The sequence below is a fragment of the Anomalospiza imberbis genome, chromosome 2, assembly GCF_031753505.1.
Source record: "Anomalospiza imberbis isolate Cuckoo-Finch-1a 21T00152 chromosome 2, ASM3175350v1, whole genome shotgun sequence".
Classification (NCBI taxonomy): Eukaryota; Metazoa; Chordata; class Aves; order Passeriformes; family Viduidae; genus Anomalospiza; species Anomalospiza imberbis.
In genome coordinates this window covers 60,234,396-60,261,266 of record NC_089682.1, presented here as the reverse complement: position 1 = coordinate 60,261,266, position 26,871 = coordinate 60,234,396, and the positions used below count along the sequence as shown (strand labels likewise).

Genomic DNA, 26,871 nt, shown 5'->3' with positions numbered 1-26,871 from the left:
TAATTAATAGTTTTGTAGTCTTCTAAACTACCGCAGCATAAACACAATCCACATTACTGCTTTTTCTTTAAACCCTACCACTTTCCTATTTTTTGTCATAGATTGTAGGGCTTAAAAATATTTTCTTAATTTTAAAAGGCTTTTTTAAAGTCCAACAGCAATCATTTAAACCAAGGAGCAGTCAATATATCATTTACTCTTATTAATCTTGTAAAATGTACAAACTTTAATGATTTTAGTGACACCCACTTCCCGTAACACTGCTACTTCTAGGATGAAAATCTGCTTCGAGTGTAGTCTAGATAAAAAGGGCATCAGTACCTCAGTTACACATCAAAGTAGGCCAACATCAGCTTTATTATGAAATGCTGGACTGGCACCACCTTCTGTGCCAAAGGCTGAAGACAGTAACATCAAAAAAGCTGTAACTTGTCTCCTCATGTAGGAAGAGGACTTGGAGCTCACAAGCAGATGTATTCACATTCTTCTCATGTCTTTTCCAAGTTGAGGTATTGGTGGGGGACACACCACCTCCTGGCTGGATTATTTTTTATCATTTCAAACAGCCCTTTTCCCTCAGGTCTCACAGATCTGGCCTGTCTGCAAGCAGAGAGAAAACAGCTTAACTGAGAATAATCAGTTTGTCCTCCTCCTACCTTCAACCAGGTGTGAGAGATGTAGTTGCTGTTTTATTAAATAACAGCATTATTGTTTGCCCAAGAGCACAGAGAGGTAAAAGGAAAAAAAATAACAGATTAAGCACAAAAATAGTACTAACAAACTGAAAACTGAGTGCAAAATTTACCATTACAGGAGTTCTAACAAGTGACAACATGATTATATTCTCACCTGGATGGTCCTTGTAACTCCAGGGTGCAGAGCAGCATTTTGCACATCATCACAACGTAACAGCCTCAGTTCTGAGGGTGGGCAGCCACTAGCAGCTTCCATTGAAACCTAATGCATTCAGGGGAGAGGAACATTTCCAAGAAGTAAGTATGATTCAGGCTGAGGAATTAAAAGACACTTGAGTGATAACTTCCTTGCAAGTGTGCTTTTGTCATCAAAGTAGAGCACTTAAGAAGACTCAAATGGCAAATAACAGAGCAACACATCAGCAAATACAGCTGGATCAAGAGCTGAGAAATGCCAGCAATTTTTCAGACAGCTCTGCCCCTGCCGAGGCACCTGGAGCTCCTTCTGTTCAGGAATCCCAGGAGCAGGCAGCCTGGCACAATACTTAGCACAATTTCATTAGGCCATTACACTTTGTCAGCCAGGTTCACTCTGCACTCTGAGGTCCAAACACACATGAGGAATGGGGGAAGAGGAAGAAAGGTACATTTACCATTTCAGCGAGACAAGGAGTTGTTATTTAGCCAGTAAAAGGAACACTTGTATCTCCAAGGAACCTTGACCATCCTTTTTTCCCTTCACAGGAAGGAAACTGTAAGCTGACAGAAAAATTCTGAGATGCCTGGGAAATCTGCCAAACACTGTGGTTCCCAAATGGCTCTCATGCACAGCAGCACTCTCATATGTAGTGACAAGCAAGACTGAATTCCAATGGCTACATGGTCAAGACAAAATGTCCTCTAGATTTAAAAAAATTGACTCAAACTCTGAAAAAAATAGGCATTTTCTGTTTTACTACTGCTTTTCTGAGAAAGAGCTTTAGCTGCTTGTCTTTTTTAGATTTTGTGAGTAAATGGTTGTAGCTTGCTTACTTCAGTAGTCTGGTTGATATTGCAAATTATTGTGTGACAATTTTTATACTGTGATTTTACTACAACGGGAAAATAATGTGACTCCTTAGTAAAGGGCAAAAGCAGAACCACAAAAAGAGGTGTGCAACAACTTTCCCACCTCGTCAGTGCTCCTCTGAGTACCAAAAGCATGACAGGGTCCAGGTTACGGAACACAAACTGGACAAGTCACAAGTGCTGAGCTTGATAAGATGCTCCCATGAGTGCTGCAGGAGCTGGCTGCTGGCCTTGCAAGGCCACACTGCATTGCTGACAGAGTACGGCAACTGGGAGAGATGTGCAAGGACCAGGGGAAAGCAGAAGTCATTCCGGTCTTCAAGAAGGGCAGGAAAGAGGATGTGGGGAAGTACAAGCCCTCAGAAGGTGATGGAACAGCTACTCCAAAAACCATTTCCAGACCAAGAAGGTAAGTGGCAGCAGTCAGCATGTATTTACAACGAGGTCATTTGCAAATTCTTAAGGCTCCCAACTGGAGAGCCTCTCTGGTGAGGTGACCAGTTCAGTAGACATGAGGAGAGCAGTGGATATTGTCTGCCTTGGCTTAGGAAATCTTTTGACACTGCCATAGTATTTCCAGTTATCCTTTTGATCCTGTCATGATACTGACAGACTTCTGATAGTTTCACTAAGTGGACCATGAGGTGGACTAAAAACTGTCTGAAGAGACGGGCTTAGAAGGTTATTGGTGGCATGAAGTCCTCTTGGATGTGAGTGACTAGCAGAGTATCCCTGTACTGAGGCCAGTCCTTTTCAGGATGTTAATTTCTGCCCTGGTTGATGGAACAACATGTCCTCAGCAAGTCTGCAGGTGACACAAAGCTGAGAGGAGTGGCTGCTAAGGCCATAGGGACATGCCACCATCCAGTGATCCCTCGACAGGCTGGAGAAATGGGCTTACACATTCTCATGAAATTCAACAGAAGGAAATGCCAAATCCTGCACCTGGGGAGAAATAATCCCAGACACCAGGACAGGCTGGAGGCCAGCTGGCTGGAGTGCCCCTTTGCAGGTAAGGACATGGTGGCCCTGGTGAACACCAAGTCCAAGAACCACCCTGAGCAAAGAGCGCAACGTGGCCACAAAGGCATCCAAATGGCATCCTGCTTTACAAAGAAAGTTGCCAGCAAATGGAGAAAGATCATCATCTGGTGTGAACCCCTGCCATGGACAGGGACACCTTTTACACGTGATTACAAAACAGGTAAATTGTTCTGGTCCTTTATATTTCCAGTTCTCTTATTTATTGTTAACACTACTACAGAGACAGCTCTGAGTCCTTTTGCTAAGCTAAACACACACAGAAAAATTAACACAAGTTTCTCTTGCTTTACCAGTAGAACTTAACACATCTTGGTCAAATCCCACCAGTGTTTAAATTTACTTTTACTTTATAAAAATAACTGGGATTTTAGAATTTTGGAACTACCAGAACTATTGAACTCAGCTGCATAGAACTCCCCTTAAAACCTTGCTATCTGTCAGCCCCCCCTTAAGATGCTGTCCACTACGGGCAGATGGCACTATGCACCTGCGTGCACACAAATAAAACTCTGCCCCAGGCTTCCCAGAGTGCATGGACACTGCCTTCTAAACCAGAGCACTCTGATTAATGCCAAAGACTGTTCAGAATCAGTAACTACTGTGCTGGTTGTACAAACAATCAGGAGTCTGAGTGCAATGCATCAGAAACATCCAGCAGCTCAGACATGGCACCATATTAATGTGGCACTATGGGGTTTGGATGGCTGGCCAGAGCTTGAGCTGACTGCTAGAGGCTGTGTGCATATGTTTGAAGTCCTTTAAAAACATAACACATGGGCAGGAATTATGCCAGGAATTACATTATCTGAAATCAAGTATTAATTGAAGTGTAGAGGCACAACTACATCAAATCACAAATCTGAATAAATAGTGGGGTACTGGTTTCAGTAACTGCTGGATAAAGTCATATACCTTAATATACGCACCTTGTACTAAAACCTGGTTTAGGATTCCCTTTTGTCTGCATAAGATAGCAGAAGGATTCTGCACAAGCCAGTCTTCATCTGCATTTTCAAGATTTTAATAGTGACCTAAAAAAATAAAGAGACAGTAAATAACTGACATTCCAAGCAAAAGGGAAAACACAGTAGTTTCTCTTTTCAAAAACCCATTATATATGGAGTAATAAACCATAATAAAACTTTCCATTACTAGGAAAAAACCCATTTATTCTCTACCCATTCTTACCACTTAGTTGTTTCTCCACAGATTTTATTTAAATTTTTACTACCTCAGCAGTTAAGCAACAGCTGTTCCAAGAACATTAAAAAGTTCCTAGATTTTCATATTTCTGCTTGGAGTAGATTAACTGCAGTTCTTCTCCAAAGAGCCCCAAGTCATTTCTCTTTGGAAGTTTTCTAAAACGTACGTATTTCATGTGACAGAAGACATTCTAGACATTCTAAGCCTGCCAAGGCACATGGCAAAAATGGCATTTCATCCTTCTAATATTAGTGCCATTAAAATGATCGGGATCCCTGCACACAACACTGAGTCATTAGTGACACTTGAGAACTAACATCTCTCACTGCAGTCTCTTCCTCTTTCTGCACTGTGTTGTTGTACAGATATTATTAATTAGGGGCAAAGTTATCTATCAAAATAATATGCCTGAACTGAGCTGGAATAAAAAAACATCTCACAACAGAACTGCATAAAAGTATCATTAAATACAGTTTAATACTGCAAGCATTAGAAATTGATGCAAAAGTTTAGGACTTCCGTAATTTTACATCTTCTGCAATCAATTGGCTTGTATTTGCAATAAGTGGTATCCATCTTGCACAGTGTCTTCTCATAGGGTATACATGCAAAACAACTATCCAAAGTGTTTAAAATTCAACAGCTCCATGCCCCAGCCATTCAGGCTTCAAAACAGCTCTCACCTGTAGACACATTCCCTCCTCCCAGAATTAAAATCACCTCTTCTCCATAAATGCCTCAGGCTTAAAGTAAGATATGAGCACTGGGATGTTTGAGAGGCTTAGCATAATCCCTTACTCAGGCACAGAACCATGCTGCAGAGCCTGAGAACCCTAATGAAATGTTGACAGAGAAGACTGCCTGGAAAGGTCCTCATTACAACAGCACAAAGTGAAAAACTCCCCATACTCTCAAGACTTGTTAAAATTATTTTCCAACATCTTGAGGTCCGGTTTTGATGATCATAAAACTTAGCACACCCTGCAAAGTATTTATTACAGCAAGAATTCCTTTGGAAAGCCACATGCAGGTTGCACCTTTCAGGCTAGCTTCACTTTAGGAGCAGTCCCAAAAAGCAACTCAAGAAGTGACAGACGTATAAATTACAACACACAACCACATACGTTTACAAAAAAGGTAACATTTACCTTATCAGACACAGCTGAAAACAGGCTGAGACTTGCAGCTCAGAATAAATACCATTTTAAAGTTGGCATAATTTAATGGCTGAGCCCTATTAAATAAATTCTCCCATTTGGTTCCTTTTTATCTCCCCTCCCACACCATGGTGAAGCTTGCTATCTATCAGATTTCAAAAGTTCAGTTATCTATTGTGTACCAGACATTCAGCAAGAGAGATACTTTCTTCCTTAAGCACAAATGAGAGAGCACAGCCCACTAACCCTTTCTAACTAGAGCTGTAACTTTGCAAGTGTTGATACTACAATCATTTAGTGAGTCAAATGCAGTAATAGCTGGAGTGATGAACTGCCAGTCATAGGGAGCTGGCTGGAACTGTCATCTGGACAAGTGTTAGCGTCCTGAGACATTACCTCTAGGTATGTACCCATCTAACAGGAAGGCTAAAATTACACACTGCAGAGTTTTCAGTCTGTATTTTATTATGAACAAAACCCAATAATTACTTTATCACTTTCCCCCCCCCCATCAAGAAAGCTATAGCACCAAGGCCTAATACAGTCTCTCCAGTTTCTGTAACTGACAATGAATATTACTTCCTCTTTCCTGGCCACCCAGATTTACTGAAGAGAAAGCAGTGAGCCATATTCTTGGCAAACAGTAGATACTAGTGACAAAGTTGTAGCCAAATAAATATCATCTATTTTTGATGGCAGGCTCTAGAACCACCCAGTAAGACTGCTGGGAGTGTTAAAATGTTTATAGTTTTTACTAGGAATGTGCCTCTGCATGATTTATTCACAATTTTCCCTCTTCTAAGATGATTCCAACTTCTCTACCCTATATAAACCTATAAAAACTCTACTGTTTATGATTAGCAGTAATTACTTTGTTAGAGCTGAATGCATTCAAGCAGCCAGTGATGAAAAAAGTAATTTCTAAGAGTGAGCTGGAACACAAGAGAAAGTTGTTTTCAAAGTAAGAGACTGAATTTTCATTCATATGATAAAGCTCTTCTTTAAATTAAAGCTCAAAGTGGGCATGGTAAACAAAATGAATCTGAACTTGTCTAAAAGACTAACAGCATGATAAATATGCCTGTTCTGGAGGAGAGAGGCATCACACACAAACTGAGTGATACTGTGCATATATTGTGCCATTATGATGGAAAATTGAAAAGTAACTCCTAAGTGCACCTATCTCAAGTAATGTATACTCAGCTTAGCAGGGTATCTCCAGCAGAGACAGGCTGTGCAGGACAAGCTCCAGGATGCCAGTGCTAATTCAGAGCAGGAACAGCTGTGACACTACAACACCAAAGGACACGGCACATTTACCTTGCACACGGATGCGTGGCAGCTTCACTGGCTTGACTGACAGAACAGGTTTGGTGGTTTGATTAAGGGGTTTTTGGTTTTCATTTTTCTAATTAATAGGATTTTTGGTGGCTACTGTAAAAAATAGCTTCCCCCCTAAGTTTCCCCCTTTATTTTAGGTCTACTTTAAAAATTACCTAGCAACACACAACAGCAGCACAGGTAAAATTTGACTTCCACTGAAGTGACCATATGGCTTTTTGCACCAGCAGGCACAGGTATGATTTTGAGAGTAGCAGAACCACTATCCAGCACACAGAAAGAAGAACTCCAATGGCGAGCTGTTCTCAGGAAAACACACAATCCCTTGTGGCCACTTATTTGGGGTTTCCAAAGGGAACCCGAGATGATCCGCAGAGCTGTGTTCGTGTTTGCATTTGTTCAGGCTTACCTATCAAAAGGTAACAGATAACAATGTTGGCTGCTGACATACTAACAGAAGATATAGTGCTAGACATTCTTAAATGGTCAGGCAATCTTATCCTCCCCATTCTTCTCTTAGTTTTAACTTTAGTCTGGCCAAACCTGCTCATCTTAATTATGAGTAATCCCTGCTGAGGACAATAAAAACATCAGAGATTAAATCACTTGTTACCTGGCATCACTGTACAGCTGCCAGGGATTATAGGAGACAAACTGCCAACACAATTTTTCCCAATCTTGTGCTTGTCAAATTCTCTTAATAAGTGCATACACTTGCAGAGAAGTAGAAGCAAGCATGCATTTAAGGGGAAAAAATTACCAAATTAGAGCTCAAAAGAAGAATTAAGTTTCTAGAAACAAAAGGGAAAATACTACTTGAGCTACGCCAACAAGGCATTCAATTTCCTTTATAAGATCATTAAAAAAATTTTACATCCATTTCACAACTTTCAAGTTACAAGGTGTAGGGTACCTGAAGTTAGCATCTTACACAGAATGAGGAATGCAAATGCAGTAATATTCCTCTTCTGGGATCAGATTTCAAAAAAGAACAAATGGTGGCAGTTACTAGTGGCCAGGCAATGAACACATGCCAGTGACAATCTGCGATCAAGGGACATTTGTTTCTGTTTTGCTTGGATTGCAGATCTTCACCATACAGAAATTAGATGATTTCTTCAGTATTTAGGGAATGATGAGCATGTCTGAAAGTATTTAAACAGAAGACACAAAAGTTTTCATCTGTACAACTTCGGCAAGGTCTGATTTCAAAGATACTAAAATTTGTAAGCACTTTGTAAAATTAATAAAAATTGTTCATTGGCAAGTCATTACATTCCTAGATGCAAGACACAATAGCATCAAAGTGGGTTTTTTTAGATATATATATATATACACGTACATTATATTTTTTGCAAAATTTTGTGCATTGTGAGACAATAGTCCAAGTCATTACGATAATCTGTACGAAACAACAACTAAATCCTGCATTTTTTTAAATACAGCCCCCTCCCCTCTATGACACTCCCATTTCAAGTTGAGGAACCTGCAGCACCAGAATAGATGTCTCATCAGTGATTTTCATAATTACCCACTTAAAAAATGTTGTCATTGAAGCAGCAGAACTATCTTTCAATGTTCAGATTTTTACTTTCAGTGACTGTGTTCATGCTGAGCAACTTGGAAAAAATGTCCAAGTAATGGTGTTATTTTCTCCATTCAGAACTCATGTGACAGGTTACAAAGAAGTGAAGTTCTGAGCATTTTTTGATACTTTATCATGAACAGCTAAAAAGTACAAACTGTTGAAGAAGAGAATAACCTTTAACCCTCATCATCTCTTTCACCTAGAAATGATGTATAGATGTGACTTCACAAAGAAAACTTAAGAAACCTGACAGATGAAAAGCATCTGAAAATGCTGCACTTAGCAGTGGAAGCTACAGTTAAAATTTCATGAGATAGTTCTGCCAGGTCCTGGAAACTCTGAGGTCACCTATCACAGACACAGATTTAGAAAAGTCTGCTGTAAACCAGATATCGTTAAACCAGCACACCTAGCACAAAGTAGGATCCGTACAGCTCTACTACTTTAACAGAAGTCAGGATACCATTGTGCTACACACAATGCAAACAAATATACTCTTATACAAGGAGTTAAGAGAACCAGTACGATTTTTAGGGATCTTTAAATAGGCATACTTCTATTAAGACTCATTTTTTATTTCAAAAAAAAAATATGAAATTGTTTTAAAGTAGCAAAAATGTGCATATGCAAAGCCGGAGACAGTTTTCTCATAGCTTAGTTTTAGGAATGCAGAAAATCAGCATAAGCTTTGTATTACAGAAAAGTTCTTATATATAATAGTGATGACCTCACTAGTTTGAGGACATTTTGTATCTTCCAAAATCTAAGAGGGAATATAGTTTCACTCAAAACTTCCTATCCTGTGCATAGTCCAATTTTCTCTAATTAAAAAAAAAAAAACAACAAACCAAGTATTCCTAAGGAATTGTGAAACTCACTAAAACACAGCTTCTGAAATGTTTGCAATTCTGCTTTACAGAACTTCACACAATGCTCCCCATTCCCTCCTGTAAGGTTCCTTACCTGTCATTTTTGCAGCAGGTGCCAAGTTAGGCCAGTGTCCTAACCTCCTCTTCCAAAATAAAGACAGCAGAACTGATTATCTTTGTGGGGCTAAAATCTCTGAAGCAGTAAGACTGTGCTGGGGGAAGGGCAGGGCAAGATGTGGTCACACAGTCTTCATTAACAACAACTCATTCACTCCAAGAGCTTTCATCTTTGATATGCTTCGTTTGAAAATGTAAAATTTAACAATACTACCCAGTACATACATCTACATTGAAGTGAAACCTAGTAAGGAAGGACTCAAATACCTAAGCATGTAATAGGGTTTAACTGTTAATTAATTCATGCAAAGTTTAATAAATTCAAAGTTTTGCTGAGATGACAGAATCATGGACAAGTTAATGTCAGAAGGGATCTCTAGAGATCATCTGGTCCAACTCCTCAGCTCAAGCAGGGCCACCTAGAACCAGTGCCCAGGACCACATCCAGAGGGCTTGTGGTATCACCAAGAATGGAGACTCCACAACTTCTCTGGGCAGCCTGTGCCAGTGCTTGGTCACCCCTCACAGTAAAAATGTTTCCTGATGCTCAGAAGTAACCCCCTGTGTTTCTGTGTGTACCCGTTACCTCTGGTCCTGTCAAAATATTTGTGAGTCTTTGTGCAATCAAGTAATTTCCTTCCTGTGCTAACTCTACTGGGTGACAACTTCCATCTCAGATTACTCTATAACAAATGCAGAATACCAGCTTCCAGCTTCCACCATAATAAAATCATATTTGGTAGAAAACAGAAAATCTTACATTAGATTTGAAATACATCGGAAATGGAATCTGTATTTCAAGACAGACAACAAACAGCATTATAAACTGCAGGGTATCCTGCAAATGTTCTACCTCTTATTGGTATACTGACATAGACTTACCTGTTTGTGAAAAAACCCACAAAGTAATGTTGAATAAAGGAACTATTTCTCTATTTGCTGCTCTTGTACTGTCTGGCAAGCTGGGACTCAAACTCAGCTCTTTGTCCTTTCCTTGCACAACTGGACATATTGCTGATGCCACACTATCAGGATTTATTTCAGCTTTATAGCACCATAGAATGCTGTAAATTTTATGTACAGCATTCCTAATTTTAGTAGAAGTCACTACTATCTGCAAGATAATGCTATTCTTCCTACCCAAAGTGAAATAGCTTTCTAAGTTAATATCAAACATTTTAAAAAAGCTTTGAGCTCAGCTGTCATATGTAGAACAAAGTGAATGCCTACTAACATGTGGCAAAGAGGACTGAAAAGCACTGTTACTAGAAATAATTTCAAGTCTGAATAACAGATCAGGCATGTTAGTGAGTGTTAGGAATAGTATTAACCATTCCACCATACCCCCCATAAAGTCACTCCAGTTGGTTACCATTTTCTTCAATTGAGAGCAAAGTAAAGGCCTCAATTATGACACTCCTTTGAACAGGACTAGGCCAAGAGCACAGTGTGAGAAGTGAGGAACTCCCTTTTGATATCATCTTGTATACAAAGGCAGTAAGTAACTTGGCATCATATTCAAAACTAAATATTTTCAATCAAATAGACAGATTGTTGGTACTGTTTTTCATTATAGATCATTCAGATTTCAAGATGACAGCTTGCACTATAATTCTCACATTAAAAATACTGATTTATAAACAAGCTATCAAAATTATCTCAGGTGCCAAGTTTGTAAATATCAACACATTAATGAGAAAATGGTTACACACACAGAGACTAAAACATAAAAGCTCTTCAGTTACCTGATTGTGACTTTTGATGTACACAAGTAAAAAAACAGCCATTCTAATATACTACAAACATTACTTGCAACGTCTTGAAAAAGAAACTCCACTTAAACAAGCAGCAACTTCTCCAAAGAAGTCTGCATTTCAAACTGAAGTTCTATATCTTGATGCATCCATTTCTTTAAACGATTAACAGAACATGTACTTGTTACCAGATTCTTTTTCACTGCTTTTTACAGACCACCTTCAGAGCAGTTTGCTCTCCTATTCTGCTCAATCTTGTTCTGGTCTTCTCATAACTTTACTTCCATCTTATTTAACAACTTACACACTTACTTTTTGGACTCTGCAATATCTTGCATCTCATCAGCACCTGACTGATGAGTATGCCCTGACAGGGTATATTTATGTTCAAAGTTTGAAGGACTCTAGTTTACATCATGCTGTGAAAGCTAAAATAAATGCAAATGTCCAAACAGTTTAAAGATGAACCTCAGAAAACAGAGGTAGAACAAAATCCAAGTACCTTTATTACAAATTTAGGGAATCAGAACCATCCAAGAGACAAATTTTCTGTAACACACCTGGAATTATTAAAGGAATTTGTCTCATTGACAGTACAAATGTAATTTGGTATTTTCTTACAAATATATATAAGTTTATATTTTCTTAAGTCTCTACTCAAACTTGCTCAGATCAGTACCTCATTGAGAACACAACTTTCATTAGTGAAAAATAATATTTGGAAGTGCACTGTAATGACCGAACAGGTATAAACTCAGCCAACTGCAGCTGATAGGAGCAAATGCTGATTTAAGCACCCCATGACGGCACCACTCTCAACCCACAACTGCAGTGACTGTCACTACCCAAGAGAATTTGCTAAGCAGAAAAGATGACTTTGAAAAGCATCTGTGCAACCATAAATGAATTTCATTAACTGAGGCACATGAAGCAACTTCTGAAACAACCAAAGGCACTACCATATTCCAAGTCCTGGGAAGGCTGTGACAATCATGCAGCTGTACATATACCAGCTCATCAGACAAACTTACCTAAGATGCTGACTCTTCAACCATTCAAATTCATCACTGTGGCAAGATAACTATGTTCATCATAAACTTAAAATCCTGATAATCCTATTTTTGGTTTGTCACAATCAAGGCAAAAATTACATTTTCCTGCCATAACAGCAGGACCAGATTTGGCATCCCCTTTGTCTAAGCAGGAGCGCTCTAAACTCGTGACAGAAGTCACCTACTGGAAGCACTGGTACTTAAGTTACACATATTTGAACTTCAGTCCTTTCCCAGGAAATTTTGTCCTGTATATTTAGCCTTTCCCTGCATCTCATTAATTTCACCTCTATTCCTTTAAGGTTACGTAGTCAAAAAGTAAAGATACGAGAAAATACACCTAACTTCCCAATAACATTACTCATCTTAATAAAACACAGGCTTTCAGAATTACTTGTTCCATTAAAGCATGTATTTTATTTGAATGTTTACACTGAACTAGTTTTGTTTATAGCAGAACTGTGAAACAACATTTAAGAATTTTAGATGAAGTTTATAAAGAGTCGTATTTGGGGAGTTTAATTCTATGGTAGTTCCCAAATTATTAAAAGCTGGAAAGTGAAAGATGAGATAAAGCCACATTTTCCTGCTTTTCCACAATAGTATCTCCCTCATCTGTAAATCCATGAAGAGCACTTATCTACTTTTACTTTTCTGTATTAGTATTTGCACACATCTGTGAGTTCAGGAAGGGTAACGATCTATTACGTTCTCATGTACGCTCTATCACTTCATTATTGCTTAACTACACAAAGGAGAAACGATCAAATTAAATTAAACCAGAACAAAAGTTTTTACCCCTCTTAGAAACAGACATAAATCCTTTTTAAAGGCAAAACAGGTTAAGAATACATACATGATATACACTAACAAAACACATATGAAGAGGTATGTAACAACTTATCAAATCATAGAAATAACTGGTTTTTACTGTGCATCTGACATCTTTCCATTGCTTTAAACCATTTCCATCAAGTTTAGTGTTAGAACCCCCAAATAAAGTTTCATACAGCTCATATCTTCCACATCATAAGGAAAACATAAAGCCTTTTACAACAAAAGAAAACCTAGAGTATAGAAAAGGAAACAAAACGCTAAAATGAATTGATTAGGATAACCAGAGCAGGCCAGTAACAAGCATCAAATATGAATGATTTGGCCCAATCCTACAGTCAAGTATGTCTCCTTACATCCTCACGTCACTTCTAAAACTTGGCAGAAGCTTGCACAATTTTCAATATAATTGCAGTGTAAGGTTCGAGTTAAGACATCAAGTCTTCAGTGTCAAATCAGTAAATGATTTAGAGCTCAAGTAAGACCTCCAGTAAAGTAATTTTCACACATTCTTTAAAGATACATTTGGCTTCCTTCACACTGAACAGTTTTAAATATGCAAGACAATTTTAAAAAAACCTGTAGATTTTTAAGCAATCATATAAGAAAATTCTGCAATACAGAAGACCTCAAAACCAAGCAACATAGAATAATCAATCCTTCACCCTCCTCCATATATCTAGATGAACACTTTCAAACCTGTGAGTATTTCTGTGATTATCACAACAATAAGGCAGAAATGCAAGTGCAGCAGCACAGTTCTGGGCACTGAGTTTTAAGACATCGTTATGTTCAATATGTATCAGCTTTTATCCAACCAGGCTTTATCCAACAACAACGTATCATCAGTTGCTACCAACAACTGAATTACCCTATTTCCAATATTTATACTACATGCCATGATCTCCAGTAAAGTAAATGTGCCTGAACTAACCAATTCTATTTTTATAATGTAGCAATGAACTAATACTTATAATTGATGAAATACAATTGATGATATATCTTTTTAAATAGTTGTAACAAATGGGCCCCATGTAAAGAGTAAAAAATGCATGCCCAGGAACATAATGCAACTGAAAACAAGAGTATGATTTCTCCACAAATCTGTGCTTCCTCCACCTCCACTGCACCCCCAGGGGACTGGCTAATTCAGTATTTAAAAACAATGAAACTCAAATTATTTTTCTTTGTTTAATACAACTTGGGGAGTTAAAGAGTACTATTCAGAACAAGCATCGAGACATTTGTGTTTAATTTACTGTCTTGTAAACATGCTTAGGATTAAAACCAGACAGAAATTAAACGTTTTGTTTTTAACCTTGAATAATGATCCTTAAGTGTGCTGTAAGCAGGAAAAAGTCTGGAATAATCATGTAGAAAGTATACCAAGTGATTTTATTCTCCTGAGTCAGCTGTCATTTTAAAAACACTAAGAAGCATCCAGGACTTCTATTTACTTTCCTAATAACTACTTTTTCCTTACTTGCTACTTTTTCCCCACATAAAGTAGAAAAAGTATATTTTGCTCAGAAAATCCAGAGTAAACACAAGACAGAAAACAAGCTTATCAATGAAAAACCCTGCTAAACAAGTTACATAATACTAAACAAATGCTCTGGTACCCCCATCTACAGACAGTTGTATTCATCAGTGTGAATAATATATGAAACTACACAAGTGTGATGCAAGAAAAATGTCAAACATGCATTAAGTGGTATTACAAAAACTACACAAAGTATAACATGGCAATAATAAACTGACACATAGCCTAAAATAATTTCAGAAGTACAGCCATCCCTGCTGCCAAGTTGACCATTTTCACTTTTAAACCAGCATTTCAATAGATGACAATTCTTCCATACATTTTCTTTCAAAACTCTTGAACATTCAGTTTTTGAATTGCAGTAATTGCACTCTTCATACACTAAGGCAAAAACTTTATTTGTATGATTTGGCACAGCTCTGGTTCTGAAAATGTCAGATGTGGAACTGGTACTGGTACAATGTTGTAAGTTCTAGAAACACAATGTTCCACACTGAAACAAAACTGAAGGTGAACTACTGTTTCATTATTACCGGTGTGTCTTCTGGGAAAAGCTTTTTATTTGAAGTTGATTAAAACTGCAGCTGTGGCTTACCTTTCACATGCTCTCTCCCTTAAAAGCAGAACATAATATATGGAACAACAGAGTGCTATCATGTCAAAGAATGAAGAATGTTAGCATTTTAAAAGACAGTATTTCCCATCTTTGTAATGGCAGTTTATATATTTTCTTCCAACAAAAAGTACATGTGAATAGTCTTGCTTCTTTTTAAAGCAACTGTGTGTATCATCTCTCCTGGAGAAATCACGAAGAACACTATTTTCCTTTTTTTTACTGGCTTGAATGTAACCTTCTTGGTAACTGCAGAAAGTGAACAGACAGATCAAGCTCACATAAAATTGGCTCAACATTTTAGTGGACATTTTTTTCTTCACTGCTTGAAATACTCGCCCTCTTGGCCCAACTATCACCAAGAATGTAAACCATAACCATGTTATTGAGACATCTAAAGCACTCAACACGCTTCTTACCCATTTGTTCTAGGCTATGTATTTCTTCCAAAGTCACTTAATGAGAACACTTATTAAACTACCTTCTGTGTCTGCAGATTACCCTATGTATGCACAGCTATGAAGAGTCTTGTTCTACTGCCCCTTCTTGCTTTTCCTTCCACACTGAAATGAGCAGAATCGATAATTCTCACAGAGTCTCCTTTACCTGCCTTTACCTGGGTCTCCTGCTCACTGCCTGGGGACACAGAGGAAGCAGGACCAAGCAGCAAGGAGGGCAAAAGGCTATTCATATCTGCAGTAAGGCATGTACTAGATTATTTTAAATATGCACACAAATATTTCAAATTCCCGTTAGCATACAAATATTTAAAACATTTGTAAGCAGCCTGGAAGATCAATTCAGCTAGCAGTTCAAAGACTGCATTCTACAGTACTGCAATAGCTGGCTTATGCAGTGTTTTTTATGTCATTTTACACTATATACAAATATTGGAAACTTAGTAACAATAAATAAATTTAGTAGAATAAATCCTTTTATAACAAATAATGAACAGTAATTGAATTTTTTTTTTAAAAAGCAACACTTTAAAATGACCAGAACATCAAGAGCTAACAGATGCAAAAAGAATTACAGTAAACCCTTTTAGTTTTTACATATTTTTAGATTTATTTCCGCTTCCACCTTGCTTAAGTATATCTTTTTATTTAAAGTGGGAAAACACATTTTCCTTGGGGTTGGGTTGTACACTGAAGTATTTAGGGTTTGGGGATTTCTTTGGGAGAGGTGTTTTGTTGAGGATTTTTTTCTTTCTTTCTTTAACTGATAATAAAACAAGTTTCCCTGTCACACACAAATAAAAAATTATTACAGTGAATTAAGGCAAAAAATTAATGAAAATACCTTAATCCCATCCCAGTACTACTAACAGATATGTACGATTTCATTTTCCTTTACCATGGTCTTCTGTTTGGTGCTTCTCTGTCTATGATGCACTCAGGTTTAAGACTGGATTCTCATTGGTTTGATGAGAGGCTAGCAACCTTAAAATCATCTGTTATATACTTACATGGTGTGTGTACGCTGTATACAGTTGCTGTATTCAGCCACAAAATGAAGTCCTACACATCAACTTCAAAAAAAAAAACACACAGAAGAGATATATCCAACTGCAGTGATCCCACCCTTACAACCCAAGAATTTCAAAATATTTTTAGAACATTAATTCATTTCAGTTTTTCTGCTATTCCTTGGCCATCTGCACAAAACTAAATTCAGTTCAAAAACTCCAAGATATGAATGTAACTGGTATTTCCACCTCTTCTATTAAAAATTAGTTGGTTTGTGGTTTTCATGTAGAACAAGACTTTACGATATATTTATTTTAATATAAAATTAATTAAACCACACTTTTCTCACTTTTATTACATTACTTTATTCCCCCTCTCCCATATTTTTGTTCAATTTACATACAGGACACTCCACACTTATTCCTGTTCAAGGATCTATGCAGTTTTTACTTAAAGTCAAGAACAGTATCTTTATTCTCACTGCAATTCTTTCAAGTCAAGCACTTAATGTCCCGCATACAATTAGCATGTAAATTCAACCAAATTATACTTTACTCTACAGAAATTGAGACATAAAAGCACACTAGTAAATCTAGGAACAATGGAAGCTCTAGACAAATCAGTTACCTAAACAAATGGAGAAACCTTATCCACATGTGTATGTAATAACACAGTCCAATCCTTTTGGATCTCATACCTGTTATTATAAGCATTTTATTCTCCACTCAAGCAACCACATATAAATCACTTGGCTTTTTACCCACATTTACAAAGTTGCTTTTTTTCTTTCAATGTGATTTGTGTATATAATAAGCATTACATTAGAGAAGAGGGTCTTTTTAATAGTTTTACCTGTAAGTATGCTGTGCTTATCTCTGAATGATTTTTTGAATAGCTCCTTTAATTAAGAAAAAAGGGCTGCTGTTCCAAACAGAAGAAATTTCTCGCACTGCTTTTAAAAGTAAGGCTAAGATCATTAATAAGGATGCCTCCAAATTTCAGTTACATCAACTTTCATAGCATCTTAAGGAAGTTCAAGATGGAAAAGACCTATTAAAATCTATCCCACTGAAAATGAACACATTGAGGGCTTGTTTCCATGCATTTAAAAACACAAAAAGTACTGTTTTCATGAAAATTTCATATCCAGTTTATTTATTCTACAACTAACATTTTAGAGAATTTTATAACTAGCTTCAGTATTTCATGGATTACTGTGAAAATGCACCTGAAATGCCTATAGCTATGATTTTTAAAATACTTTATGGGAAGGCACCCAAAATTATCAACAAAACACACTAAACTGATGAGATTGCTAAAACTACTTTACAGTATATCTAGAAATGTAACAAAAGGTAACATAAAAACAATCCAGTGGGGAAAAATATACTTTGGTACCTAAAAATAGGTATTCCAAATTTTTAGTCAATCCTTTTATTGTTACTAAGTTCTTACATTTCAGTAAGTGAATTTTTAAGAAAGCAAATGCTTTCAGGTTACTACAGTTCAATATTTGCCACCAAACTAGCACTGAGTAGCCAATAATCTGAAGTACTGGATTTGCATTTCTCATAGGCCACACCCATTCCCTCCTTACCACTGATGAGTCAGAAAGTTTGGACTGATATTCCCTCATGCTAGGAGTGAGTTAACAGCCCATGGAAAGCACCAAACTCCAAGATGAGCATCTTAATAACAGCACAGTGCTGTTATTTATATTAATATTTATTATTATTGTGTTATTATGTTAATAATTTGAGGGCTCCTGAGAAGACAATTAGATTGCATTGGAAGTATGCGCTCTCTGAAGTCCCCCATTCCTGCCCACAAGCACATGCTAACATAAGATGCTGCATGCAGACTCTAAAACTGCCCGTGGATATGCAACACTTCAAATCTTGGGAATGGGATTTAGAACCTCTTCACATCTGTGGTCCAACATAAACTGGCTCTAGTTGCTACCCTGCCTTCCGTGCTATTTTAGTAGTTCAATTACACTTTAATTTGACTTAAGAAGGGAAAAATCATGATTCAACTTCTTATAAAAATAGATAAATTAAGAAGTATGCAAAAAAATTTGTTTCTGCAACATACTTAAGTAAAATGAACTTCATGCCACCAGAGCACATCAGTTAATTGCTGAACATCTCACCTCCAAGCATATTTTCTCCCTCCAAAAAGGCCTATAGGGTTTTGGTTTTCATTTGAGAATCTACCTTTAGATTGGTTATTTCAGCATTTTTGAGCCAAGTTATCTCAAGGTAGATTGCAACTGTTTAACAAGATACAGTTCATAAATGTCACTGTGTTTGTGTTTAGTACCTTTCAAAGTATTTGTAATTACATATTATTCTATATCTGAAATCAAGAGAGGGAAGGAGGGAAATGAATTTGGTGAATGTGGCAGCATACTTTATATCAGAATGCTCCTCAAAGAATGCATACTATAAAATCCTACCAGCTTATGCTTAAAATTAAATTAAGTATTTAGTTCATACTGTCTTCTTGCCATCTCTTCTAAATTTTGTTCTATTAAGAATCTCCAGCTTATTATATCTTTATGTAAAACTGCATTAAAAAACGTGGACAATAAATAAAACAACTGCATGCCAGGAATTTTCTTTCTAGGTAATCCATAGTAGTTCACAATTTTCTTAGGAAATAAATACAGTAAAGTATATTAGGATTGCCACGAAGTTTCCCAAGGTATCAATATGCATTACCTAATGAGCACATTGGTCAGAATTAAATGGAATCGTAAAGCTTTGTTATCCTTAAGTACCAAAATGGTATCTCACAGGAAAATTAGGCCTTTTAGGAATATGAAAATTCAGGAATAATGTAAAAGCTCAGTAAGTACATTACAAAAGTAAGTGCACTGTAGTTGGTAGACTGACATACATTCCAAGCCTACTTGTTTCAGCATAGCATATAGCAGAGTGTCAGGACTTCACTGTGCTTTCCAGTCAAACAGTGCAAATGTAGTTAAAAATTTGAGTACATGTGTACACAGTAAAAATGATAAACTGCTTCACCAGATGAGAATCAAGGAAAATTAATCACTTTAGCAGAAGTGCAGAACCTTCAGGCAAAAACACTGGTTGGCCACATCTACACATTTTTAAGAAAAAATCTGGGACAATTCCTTTTTTAACAAAATTAGGTGTTTATTGTATAGCTAGATCAGTTACTACCACATTTGGCAAATTGAGAAGCACTGCCTGTAGAGTTGAGCCAAGTAGCCCAAAGAAAACTTTTAAGAGCTGAACTTAGCAGCATGTCATCAGCTTCAAAAGGCATTCTTCATTAACTCCTTACAATCTACCCAAAAATACATTTCAGTATTTATTTGTTAGGACTTGTTCACGGACATTTAAAAATAGATTAAATTATTTTCTGCAGTAAGGACAGCTGACAAATCCACTGCTACCATGCAGCAGAGCCATCCAAGTCAGAGGATTACAGGAAGGGCAGGTCACAACTGTGGAATGACAATCACTAATGTTAAATAAAATCTACAATAACTTTCAAATACATGCATACCTCCACTTGCTACCAAAAATACAGTGAAAAAAACATGCACTTAAAATAGCATGAAGCTGGCATGGAAAGTATGAACGACTTCTGTAGATTCAGTATATGTAAAGTTCTTCTGAAACATACTCAGATACCACAGAGAGGAGGGTTTACATAGTTAAACAAATATACAGGAGCTGGCTAAAAGGCCTGAACAACACAGCCTATTCCTTTGAAGAAAATGGACCCATCTTTTGAATCTAGTTTAATTTGTATTTAAAACATGTTCCCTGCACAGCTTTACAGTTGAGAACTACCAGTTCACACCAATACTACCTCAATCCCCTAAAAAAAGTCATGTACAAGGGCAGAAAATGTAAAAAAAAAAGTAACCTCATATTTGGACACCTTACAAGATACCAACGTAAACTGCATTTTCATCTGTATAAAGGACACTAGAGCAGAAAGCTTAACTAGTTGCCATATGCAAGCACTAGTTTATAGCAGTGAAAAAACAGTAATTTTCCTAAATCTTGAGGTTTAGGACAAGTGTGTAAAGGAAAACCATCTGCCGTTTGGTTGAATTTTACTTTAAGAATGAGTGCTATAATGTGATACATATACCAAGTGGAAAGAGTATTCCAGACTAAAGGTAACTCAGTATTGTATTACAAAGTGTGGCATGTAGTAAGTCAAGCAAAAAATGGCAACATTAAAGACAATCTAAAGGAAAATGATTAGCAGGTAGAGATGTGAGAGAAGCGAGGACCTACATACTTAGATACACTAAGGTAACTCCTGAATTGTAGGAAATCAGTATCTTAAGCCATGTAACACGGACAATTTAAGTAACAGTGTATTTCCAAAATGCCAGCAATATTGCAAGTTTCTTGTTAACCATTTGCTCAAAATTCAATCCACCAAGCCAATCACTGCCACATTAACAAGTAACACACAAGCCCTCTCTGATGCTTGCATCCCATGCTGAGCTATGTATATACCATCTGGATGTTATTAGGGCACCAGGTTATTTCAAATCAGTTTTTAACCAATATAGCATCACAATTCATGCAGATAAAATTTAGTTATGTCTACTTCTGAAAATGTATGTGAACTGATAAAAAAGAACAGCACTATTTTACAACTATTTTGCACAGGAAAAAGAGTAATAGTAACCAACCAATATCCCTACTTATTTGCCATTACAGGAATAGAACCAATAGGTCTTTTCCATCATCTTCCAAGACTGACAAAACCATAATAAGCTTCCTAATACCTTTACTGCCAGTTTTATCTTAGAACTCAATCAGCAAATCTACCCTGAGTTGTGCTGTAAATGGGCATTTTCCAAATTCCTTGTTCTGTAAAACCTTTCTGAAGAATAGTCATGTGCAATCCTTCTAAATGTTTATCACTCAACTATAAGTGAACACCTATTTTCGCTGGAAAACATGTATTTGCTTCCTAATTAAACAGTTACTCATTGATAACAGACATGTTTTTATTCAAACCAACCACTAAGGAAATTGTATACTTATTAATAATGATATGCAAACACAGAGGAAAGCTTTTGACCAGTGTGCAGAAATGTCTCCTTCCTTGCAATGGGAGATACTTTAACCATCAGCAGAAAACACAGATGTCACAACCAATTTTCTCCTCTATAAATATGGTTTAGGTAAATTCACTCATACTGTTATGAATATAGCATACATAGAGATTCCTTTCCAAAGTTTTTTTTTTCCCTCCCCAAGTTAAATTTTCTAATAATTTTTCTGACAGATAACCTCAGTTGATAAGCCTACTGTGACTAAGATTGCAATGGTGGATTGAGATGCAAGGACACAATATCTTGGAGAACACTTTGTATAAAATTTTACGCTCTTTGAAAGTCAAAACAAAAGCAGTTGTGTTTTAAGCTTTTCATAGTATGTACTGCACCACGCAGTTCAGCTAAACACTATTAAGAATGGAATCTTCTTGACACATAGTAGAAACTAGGTAAAAATGAAAATGATGCCACTTATAATTAAGCATAAAATTATTCTTACTCAGTATTAGTAATAACATTCCCAAAATCCTTTCATGATTTTTATTGTATTCAGATAACTGCACGTTATACAGCATAGTCACACATTGCATTTTGCTAGTCACAAACACATTGCCTTACATAAAGATCCGCATCATTTCTGCTCTATACTACAAAGCCTATGACTGAATACAAAAAAAGTTTTACAAAAGAAACTGTTTAAAGACTACAATAACAATAGAACCGTTTCCAGATAACAGCTAAAATTGTAAAGGCATATCACTGTATAATTTTACTGGAATTTCTAAAACAGTAAGGAATGAATCAAGATTTAGTATCTGCGACGCTTGTTAGGTCCTTCAAAGTTGCCCCCTGGGTTTCCTCTACCAAAGCCACCAGGTCCACCACTCACGGCACCTACACCACTCATTGGCGGCTGAGGAGTTTCAGAGCCCGTTCTACTAACCAGAGGTGAACCCATCTGGGATGGGCCTCCTTGAGGGAATCTCTCATTATGCTACCACAAGTCCATTTGGAACATGCCAAATGTGAGTTACAACAAAAACCACAAGTGATGTTGTCATGGAGTTCAGCAGATAGTCCAGCAGAATCAGGATCACACATAGAAGGAAGAAAGGAGCAATTCAATTAGTTATTATGGAAAAAGAGCTGGAAATTAAAGAGTGCTAATGTTATGCTCCAACTTTGTAAAATAAATTAAAAATCAAAAACAATACTTAAGACCGACTCTGATGCTGAATGTAACTTCATCCTTACAGGCTCATCTGAAGCAATATATATTCCTATGTAACAGAGGAGACAGCAAACAGTTTTATATCTGAGCCCTACTGTGCCTTACATACCAACTACAAAGCTTCTCCCATAAATAAATTAGAGAAACATTGTCAAACTAGGAGCGGAGGAAATCAGCTTTTGTATTTCTAGAAACTGCATTTATTCTTTTAATAGCCTTAAGACTTCTATACCCGCATACCTATGGATATTTCAAGTCCACACTACCTGCAGTTAGCTTTTTGTATGATTTAGGAGATCTTTAGTTAAGGCTTTTAAAATTCTGAAATTCTGTCCAAACAAAACTGCATTAGTGAGAAAATGCATAATTTTGGACTATTCTTAGTTTATACAAAACTCCATATGTAACTAAGGCTCATTCTCAAATATCAGTATGAGACAAAAATCCAATTAATAGTCCATATTTACTTTCCTTAGCTCTATGCTTAATATTAACAAGGGTATATATCCTTATACAGATTTATTTGCTTTGTTTCTAAGCAAAAAAAATCCATCTGAGCACTTACAGTCCAGTATTTATGTAAGTGTTTAAAAACAGAACCCCACATGGAGAAATTTAAACTCAACATAAACCATTAAAAGCATAGATACATGGTACAATCAGATGTGGAAATAACTCATCATTCACCAGTTAAGGACAGTCATGCTTTCAGAAGAAACTCCTTCTGTACATAGATCTACATCAAATCCCTAGGTATTCAGAATTCAATAAGGACACTTAAGATCAGCACTTTATTTATATGCCTGAATCAGAAAAGAATTCTTCTGAAAGCTTAACTCCAGTAACAGTAGTAGAGCTCAGCAGCTCTGGAGTCTGCTAATTCATATATAAATATATATATATATATATGTATAAATAACTAAAACCCCAGCATTTTTATCTTTTATATAGATAAAATTACATGCAACCTAGATCATGGCTGTACATATGTGCATTATTTCAAGTGTAACATTGTATAAGAGAAAGGTTACTTCAAGAGCTGCATAAAAATCTACTACTGAGCTAAAGCACCTTTAAATCTGTAGCACTGGGTAAAAACTGTTTTAAATTTATCTTAATTCATGCCAGCTTGTTAGCAATGGATATGAACTTCAGCAAGTAAGTCATCACATACTCCTCACCCCTTTTACCATTTGACTTTTGGACAAAAAGTCAAGTCCTCTTTCCAATAAGGACCCTCTTTCCAGCTAACAAGAAAACTGCTGTAATTAACTACCTACACTAGTTAAGTGGGGGAAGCTACCTTTAAAATGTTATGTTCAAAGACAATCCAGGTTTCAAAAGACTGCAGTGAAACAAAAGGGAGATTGCTACAACTTTTCCTTCAAGACTTCAGAAAAACATCCAATTAAAAACATTAAATTTGTAATTTATAAAGAATACTCTTCGTTTCCCTCAGTGGAAAATAACTGTTACAGTGTTCTAGTATATAGCCTTCAAAGGATCTTTAAAGTGTCTTTCTAACAACAGCAACAATACAATAAGGCTATGCCTTTCTGTAGGGTCCAGACCTCCCAAGTTAAAAACCTTCAAAGACCAAAACAAAGAGAAAACTAAAATCTAATTTATCCTTCAGAAGCATGCATTGGAAAATGAAAGGAAAAAGATTTTTTTTTAAACATGCATTTTGAAGTGTCAGTATATTTCCTACAATTCCATACCTGGAATGACTTTTTGTAGAAAAACAACAGTTTAAGTTAGATACTGCGATTTATGATACCACGTTCTTTTCCACACACCTCTTTTTCAGTGTCTATATAATCACAAGAGAAGGTTCTCAAGGCGACCAGTAACACAGTGGTCTCCAGCAAAAATTTCCAAATCCTGTATTTTATAAATAGCATCCTCCCCACTTTGTGAGAAATGACACAACTGATAAAAAGAGTTGGCTCCTATGATGTGAAATAAGACCTCTCCTTTTTATCTGGTAAAGACCAGACCCACAGTGTATTTTGTGCAAAATTGAAATCTCCTTTTCTTCTATGGAACAAAGGATTTTGTTCTAACTTCATTATACAGATGGCTCAATCACACACAGATACTGTTGAGAAGGTGTATCTAAAAAAACACAGCTACAAAATGCTTCTGTGTTCCAATAAAACTGTCACAGAATAACTGTTTAAACTATATATTCCTTTATATCACACCACCACTAATCTAGTAACAGAACGGTACTGAAAAAATATGTAAAAGTCAGATTTCAAATTATACAGTTGTTTCTCTACATAAGACATTACAGCTAGGAAAAGTGACTGGCTATAAGAATAAAGCAAGAATGGCTAATGCTTTAACTGCATCCCAATGGCCTATTTGCTCTTGATTAAAAATCCCAGACATAAAAGACATTCCCTATGACCTGTGGCAATTGGACAATGTTACTTTTCCTGTATTGATATAATAGTTATCAATAGCTGTTGGCTAGTGATTTTCTCAGTGGTACTATTACTGTCAATCTCATGCGTTTAACAGTGTTAGAAAAGAAATACAAAGAACACTAAAGTTGCTTTTAAAAATTAAATAGTTTACACAAAGATATCTTCACACTTTGCATCTTCCAACATTTAACTGTTCACCAAAAACCCCAACAAGCTAATTCACAGAATTTAGTTTTACTAAAGAAAAGACCAGCAAAAGTCTAGATTTACAGATTTTCATTCCTAAGGGAAGTAGGATTTTCATAGTAATATCAAAAAAATATTTCTCTTTTGGGTTGTAAATTATTTGCATGAAAAGGTTTGTTTTATCAATTACTTTTAACAGATCCAAAACATGGAACACATTCTTACTCAGCGTGAAAATACCTTTGGTAAGAAAAATGGGCCATGAGACATGACAGCTATTCAAAGGAATTAAATTTGTGATACATTACCACTGTTCCATTATCTGGCATCATTGGTGTTCCCATATTTGCAGCTCCTTCTGGTCCCATGGAAGGACCAGGACCCATTGCAGGGCCAGGTAAAGTTCCTCTGTTGTTCATATTCATACCCATCATTGGAGGAGGGCCTTGGTTACCAGCAGGTGCTGGGCTAAACGCATCTATGTAAAACAATCTATACTTAGAGCTGTCCTATCTTAATCTTACAAGAACACACAAACAATTTACAATATTTAAAAAGCCAAATGTACAAGATTTCAAATACTTGAAAAAAAATTCTTTGAGACTGTACATTTATCTCAATCATCTGCTTTTAAACAGATTTTAAATAATCTCTATTATTCTGCATTACATAATTTGCCTCATGTATTTGAAAATCCCAATCTTTACAGCTAAATATAGCTGTACAGTTTCTGTGCAGGAACCAAAACGTTCATATTGCATCTATATGGCGTATGCACACCACAAATTTGCAAAAATCTCAAGTGATTTTACAGATATTGGCAGCTATAAGGCAACTTAGCTCTTTAGGGATCTTAACAGATGAAATGTACATTTGCAAGAAGTCTTCTACCAGTAGTATGTTAATTGATATAGTGTACAGTAGATTAGTCTACGGTCTAACAGCAACAGCAGAGATGGTACTCAACTTCACAATAAATTATTTGCAATATAGAATAAATAAAATCTTGCAGTTACTTGTAATTTCTTACAGTATAAGTACCAGAAAACTAAGTAGTTTTGTAAGAACTAGAAATGACAGAACAATCTCCTCCAAATGTCTGAATCAGAGGTAAAAGAAAATCTTGAAAACATATTCTGAGGAGATAATTTAGCTGTAATATTACACTAAGAAGCATCACTCTGCCAATACTCAATAACGTACTGAACACATAGGTAAAAATGCCCTCATAGTAGTTTCGTGTGTTGCTTTGAGAAAAGAGTCTGATTATCTACCCCACAACTTACTACTATGAAATATCAACTTCAAGGCTGGTGGTGATGCATTCCTCCCATTCCCCACAAAAATCTTAAAAACTCTTTAGCCCAAAGTATGCATCCAAAATTTGATAATGTAAGAAAGCATACCTTTGTCATTTAGTGTACACTTTAAAGTATATACTTTCATAATATAAAGAAATCTGATATGTTGCTAGACTAATAAGCCTGTTGTTTATATTTTAAAGATAAAACCTCTCACTTCTCACCACAACTGCATTTTTTTAATAAATACACATCATTCAAAGAAGGTCTCTTCGCACAGATACAGTACTGTGACTATCTGCA

The 26,871-nt window shown here is 36.4% G+C and overlaps 1 protein-coding gene across 5 annotated transcripts in view; it reads right to left on the bottom strand.

Annotated features, from left to right (window-relative positions):
• Positions 1–26,871, bottom strand: part of PSPC1 (paraspeckle component 1) — a 58,064-nt gene that overhangs the window by 885 nt on the left and 30,308 nt on the right. The window contains exons 8-10 of one of the 5 annotated variants that reach the window (XR_010996309.1): positions 25,576–25,745; positions 3,734–3,838; positions 322–957 (exon numbers count right to left, since the gene is read on the bottom strand). Coding sequence is in view for 2 of the 5 variants with exons in the window: in XM_068181337.1 (XP_068037438.1) it covers positions 22,224–22,409; positions 25,576–25,745 (356 nt within the window). In the remaining 3 variants the exon portion in view is untranslated. Of the gene's footprint in view, positions 1–321; positions 958–3,733; positions 3,839–6,663; positions 6,918–20,902; positions 22,410–22,931; positions 22,968–25,575; positions 25,746–26,871 lie in introns of those variants that run through there. The other 4 variants (XR_010996311.1, XR_010996310.1, XM_068181337.1 and 1 more) reach the window with 4 other exon arrangements.